General features: G+C 58.7%; 1 protein-coding gene and 1 long non-coding RNA gene across 2 annotated transcripts in view; one reads left to right on the forward strand and one right to left on the reverse strand.

Annotated features, from left to right (window-relative positions):
- The first annotated feature begins 323 nt into the window (after positions 1-323).
- LOC121340535 lies at positions 324-2,393 on the forward strand. Its single transcript, XR_005953322.1, has 3 exons — positions 324-471; positions 1,798-1,917; positions 2,331-2,393. It is a non-coding gene; the product is annotated as an uncharacterized LOC121340535 (long non-coding RNA).
- A 1,370-nt stretch (positions 2,394-3,763) lies between these two features.
- The window catches only part of GNL1 (G protein nucleolar 1 (putative)), a 15,138-nt gene continuing 13,024 nt past the window's right edge, over positions 3,764-5,877 (reverse strand). Inside the window, exons 8-10 of the mRNA XM_041413346.1 lie at positions 5,358-5,620; positions 3,820-4,019; positions 3,764-3,770 (exon numbers count right to left, since the gene is read on the reverse strand). Of these exons, the coding sequence (XP_041269280.1) occupies positions 3,764-3,770; positions 3,820-4,019; positions 5,358-5,620 (470 nt within the window). The remainder of the gene's footprint in view (positions 3,771-3,819; positions 4,020-5,357; positions 5,621-5,877) is intronic.

Here is a 5,877-nt window from a genome sequence, read left to right on the forward strand (position 1 = left end):
TTTCGGGTCACTTTGGGTCACTTTGTGCTGGTTTTGGGTCACTTTGGGTCACTTTGTGCCGATTTTGGGTCATTTTGTGCCGATTTTGGGTTATTTTCTGTTAATTTTGGGTTATTTTCTGTTAGTTTAGGGTTATTTTGTGCGGGTGTTGGGTCATTTTGTGCCGATTTTGGGTCATTTTTTGCCGATTTTGGGTTATTTTAGGTTATTTTGTGCCGGTTTCGGGTCACTTTGGGTCACTTTGTGCTGGTTTTGGGTCACTTTGGGTCACTTTGTGCCGGTTTTGGGTCACTTTGGGTAATTTTTTGCCGATTTTGGGTTATTTTTGTTAGTTTAGGGTTATTTTGTGCCAGTTTTGGGTCACTTTGTGCCCTTTTCCCCTGTCCAGGGCCCCCTCTGTCAAGCGCCGCCTGTGCCGCGGCTGCTGCTCCCTGCAGGCGCCGGGCGGGGGCGGCAGCGCGCGCCTGCGAGGTGAAATTGGGGGGATTTCGGGGCATTTCGGGGCATTTTGGGGATTTGGGGGCGTTTGGGGGAATTTGGGGAAAGTTTTGGGGAGATTTCGGGGGATTTGTGGGGGTTTTGGGGCAGTTTTGGGGCATTTTGGGGCTTTGGGGGCGTTTGGGGGAATTTGGGGAAAGTTTTGGGGAGATTTCGGGGGATTTGTGGGGGTTTTGGGGCAGTTTTTGGGCATTTTGGGGGAATTTGGGGGCATTTTGGGGGGATTTTGGGGATTTTTTGGGGGATATTTGGGAATTTTTTGGATTTTTGGGACATTTTAGGGATTTTTCGGGGGATTTTGGGGGAAGTTTTGGAAAGTTGGGGAGGACTTGTTGGGCTTTGGGGGGTTACTGGTTTATACTGGGAGGGGATTTGGGGGTTACTGGTTTGTACTGGTTTATACTGGTTTGGGGTTTGGGGTTTGGGGTTACTGGTGTATACTGGGGTGGATTGGGAAGGAACTGGGAAGTCTCTGGGTGGGTGACTACTGGTTTATACTGGTTTATACTGGTCTGTACTGGTTTATACTGGTCCATACCGGTCCATACCAGTCCATACCGGTTTATACTGGTCCGTACTGGTTTATACTGGTCCTTACTGGTCCATACTGGTTTATACTGGTCCTGGGGCAGTTTTTGGGCATTTTGGGGGAATTTGGGGGCATTTTGGGGGGATTTTGGGGATTTTTTGGGGGATATTTGGGAATTTTTTGGATTTTTGGGACATTTTAGGGATTTTTCGGGGGATTTTGGGGGAAGTTTTGGAAAGTTTGGGAGGACTTGTTGGGCTTTGGGGGGATTTAGGGGATTTTGGGGGGATCTGGGGGGAATTTGGGAGATTTTGGGGGAATTTAGGAAGATTTGTGGGGTTTTGGGAGGATTTTGGGAGAATTTGTGGGCTTTTGGGGCAAGTTTGGGGGATTTTGGGAGGATTTTGGAGATTTTTGGGGGGATTTTGGGAAGATTTTTGAGATCTTGGGAGGATTTGTGGAGTTTTGGGGGGTTTGGGGATTTTTGTGGAAATTTGGGGGAGATTTCTGGTGGTTTTTTGGGGGGATTTGTGGGGCTTTGTGGATTTCGGAGGTGATTTGGGTGGAATTGGGGGCATTTTGGCATTTTTGATGGAGATTTTCGGGGAAGTTTGAGGATTTTTGGGAGGATTTAGGAGAATTTTGGGGGGATTTTGGGAGGATTTGGGGTGATTTTGGAGGGATTTAGGAGAATTTTGGGGGGATTTTGGGGCATTCCTGGAGCGCTGTGGGCGTGTCCGTGCCTGACCCCGCCCCCTGCCCCGCCCTAGGGCGTGGCCAGCCCCGCCTCGTCCTGCGCTGCCTCACCTGCGGCCGCCGCCGGCGCTTCCTGTGCCCGCCTGAGCCACGCCCACCCCGGCCACACCCACCCGGGCAGGACACGCCCACAGGTCGGTGGGGGCGGGGCATGGAGGGGAAAGGGGGCGGGGCCAGCCATAAATATGGAAATGTGGGTGGTGTATTCAGGGGTGGGGCTTAGGACAAAGAAGGGTGGGGCTAAGCCCAAATATGGTAAAGGGGGGTGTGGCCAAGTCATATAAGGGAATGCAGGTGGAGCAATATTCAAATAAGGGAGTGTGGGCGGGGCAAAATGGAAATGAGGGGATGTGGGCGGGGCAAGGCCAAAATAATGAAGTGTGGGTGGGGCAGAACCCAGATAAGGAAATGTGGGCGGGGCAATGCCCAAATTAGGGGATGTGGGTGGGACAATGTCCAAATAATGAAGAGTAGGTGTGGCTGTGTTGGGTGGAGCCAAACCCATAAAAGGAAAAGGGTGTGGCCTAACAATGACCTCACTCCCCAGGCCCCGCCCCCGCGCTCTGATTGGCCGCTCAGCTCTGCAGAAATAAACCCTTTATTCCATATATGGTAACACGATAATCCACGCGCTCTGATTGGCTCCGCCCCCAGAAGGGGGCGTGGCTCAACACTCGTCCTCCCCCAGCAGTGCGAAGGGGTTGGGGGCGGGGCTGGGAGGGGGCGTGGCCTGGTCTGACTCCTCCCCCTCGTCGTCCTCGGAGCTGGAGGCGGCCCCGGGGGGGGGAGGGGCGGATGCTCCGCCCCCTGTCATGGCCGCCATGGCAGCGGTGTCGGGGTGGAGCTCCCAGTGCTCTGGGGGAGGGGCAGGGGCGGGGTCAGGGGGCGGGGCCAAGCCGGGAGGGGCCAGACCCCAAAAAAATGGACCCAAAACTCCCCAAATTCACCCCGAAATCCCCAAATTTGGAGCTTTTTGGGTACCAAAACTCCCCCAAATCCCCCCCAAAATCCCCAAATTTCCCCCAAATCCCCAATTTTGGGGATTTTTTGTGTCCCAAATTCCCAATTTTGGGCTTTTTTCGGGTCCCAAATCCCCAGTTTTGGGGTTTTTTTGGGTACTAAATCCTTCCAAAACCCCCCATTTTTGAGATTTTTTTTTTTAGGTATAAAATCCCAGATTTGGGGGTTTTTTTGGGTCCCAAATCCCCCCAAAACCACCCCAAATCCCCAGTTTTGGATCCCAAATCCACAATTTTGAATCCCAAATCCCCAATTTTGGATATTTTTGGGTCTCAAATCCCCAATTTTGGGTATTTTTGCATCCCAAATCCCCCAGAACTGCCCTGAATCCCCAGTTTTGGATCACAAATCCCAATTTTGGGTATTTTTGGCTCCAAAATTCCTAATTTTGGATATTTTTGGGTCCCAAATCCCCCCAGAACTGCCCCAAAACCCCCCAGAACTGCCTGAAACCCCCCAAAACTGCCCCAAATCCCCAATTCTGGGTCCCAAACCTCCAATTTTGGGTGTTTTTGGATCCCAAACCCCCAATTTTGGGTGTTTTTGGTACCTTTCTGCAGGCTGTAAAAATACCCCAAAAATATCCCAGAACAGCAGGGGAAACAGCCCAAAAATACCCAAAAATATCCCAAAAAATATCCCAGAACAGCAGGGGAAACAGCCCAAAAATACCCCAAAAATACCCCAGAACAGCACGGGAAACAGCCGAAAAATCCCCCAAAAATATCCCAAAATATCAAAGCAAACAGCCCAAAAACCATCCCAGAAAAGCCCCAACCCCAAAATGCCCAAATTCCCCCCAAATTCCCCCAAATTCCCCCCAAACCCCTGAATGTCCTGACAGGTCCCAACAGGTCCCGGCAGGTCCCAACAGGTCCCTGCAGGCCCCAGCAGGTCCTGACAGGCCCCGGCAGGTCCCAGAAGGCCCCAATAGGTCCTGGCAGGTCCCTGCAGGCCCCATCAGGTCCTGGCAGGTCATGGCAGGTCCCAACAGGCCCCAACAGGTCCTGGCAGACCCTGGCAGGTCCCAGCAGGCCCCATCAGGTCCTGGCAGGTCCTGGCAGGTCGCACCTTCGCAGAGCTCCCAGGCCGTCCAGCCGGGGCCGCTGGGGGGGCGCAGCTGCAGCAGGGGGGGCAGGGCCAGGCGGGAGCCCAGGAACCCCACGGCCGAGTAGGGGTCCTGCAGCTGGGAGATGGGGTACACCCCTGCCAGGACCTGTGGAGAGAGAATGGGGTAAAACAATGGGGTACAACACCCACCCGGGGCACGCCCACTGTGAGCCACGCCCACCCAGGGCAAACCCACTGTGAGCCACACCCACCCGGGGCACGCCCACTGTGAGCCACGCCCACCCGGGGCAAACCCACTGTGAGCCACACCCACGCGGGGCACGCCCACGGTGAGCCACGCCCACCCAGGGCAAACCCACTGTGAGCCACACCCACCCGGGGCACACCCACTGAGCCACACCCACCCGGGCACACCCGCTGTGAGCCACACCCACCCAGGCACACCCACTGTGACCCACACCCACCCGGGGCACACCCACTGAGCCACACCCACCCGGGCACACCCGCTGTGAGCCACACCCACCCAGGCACACCCACTGTGACCCACACCCACCCGGGGCACACCCACTGAGCCACACCCACCCGGGCACACCCGCTGTGAGCCACACCCACCCAGGCACACCCACTGTGACCCACACCCACCCGGGGCACACCCACTGAGCCACACCCACCCGGGCACACCCGCTGTGAGCCACACCCACCCAGGCACACCCACTGTGACCCACACCCACCCGGGGCACACCCACTGAGCCACACCCACCCGGGCACACCCGCTGTGAGCCACACCCACCCAGGCACACCCACTGTGACCCACACCCACCCGGGGCACACCCACTGAGCCACACCCACCCGGGCACACCCGCTGTGAGCCACACCCACCCAGGCACACCCACTGTGACCCACACCCACCCGGGGCACACCCACTGAGCCACACCCACCCGGGCACACCCGCTGTGAGCCACACCCACCCAGGCACACCCACTGTGACCCACACCCACCCGGGGCACACCCACTGAGCCACACCCACCCGGACACACCCGCTGTGAGCCACGCCCACCCGGGCACACCCAGTGTGAGCCACACCCACCGGGGCACACCCACTCTGAGGCACACCCACCCAGGCACACCGTGAGCCACACCCACTGGGGCATGCCTACTGCGAGCCACGCCCACCCGGGGTACAGGTACAAAGCCACGCCCACTGGGCACACCCACTGTGAGCCACACCCACCAGGGCACACCCACTCTGAGCCACACCCATCCAGGGTACAAGTACAGAGCTACACCCACCAGGGCACACCCACAGTGAGCCACGCCCACCCAGGGCACACCCACAGTGAGCCACGCCCACCTGGGACACACCTGTGCTAAGCCACGCCCATCTCAGGCACACCTACGCTGAGCCACGCCCACCTGGGACACATCGGCACCGAGCCACACCCAGAAAGCACACCCACAGTGACCACACCCACAATGACCACACCCACAGTGACCACACTCCAGTGACCACGCCCACCGTGGCCCCGCCCCCTGGCCCCGCCCTCTCACCCACGCAGCCCAGGGTCAGCACGCCGTGCCGGTAGCGCTCCCACTGCCGGGGCGGGGCCACGCCCCCAGGCCCCGCCCCCTCCTCCTCCTCCTCTTCATCCCCCCGCGGGGGCTCCTCCTCCTCCTCCTCCTCCTCCTCCTCATCCTCGGGGCGCTGCTCCGCCCGCTCCAGCCGCGCCCGCCAGCTGCTCAGGTCCACTGGGGGCCGGGGGGCGGGCCGGGGGCCGTGCAGAACGGGACCACCCGGGCGGGGCTGTAGCGATCCCTCAGCAGGTGGCTCCCAATGTCCTCAAACCCCCCGAATGTCACCCCAAACCCCCCCAATGTCACCCCAAACCCCCCCAGTGTCACCCCAAACCCCCCCAATGTCACCCCAAACCCCCCCCAGTGTCCCCCCCAAGCCCCCCAGTGGGTACCGGGGCCGGGGGGCGGGGCGGGGGCCGGGCAGGACGGGA

The sequence above is a fragment of the Onychostruthus taczanowskii genome, unplaced genomic scaffold, assembly GCF_017590055.1.
Source record: "Onychostruthus taczanowskii isolate IOZ18803 unplaced genomic scaffold, ASM1759005v1 scaffold409, whole genome shotgun sequence".
In the NCBI taxonomy this organism is placed as follows: Eukaryota; Metazoa; Chordata; class Aves; order Passeriformes; family Passeridae; genus Onychostruthus; species Onychostruthus taczanowskii.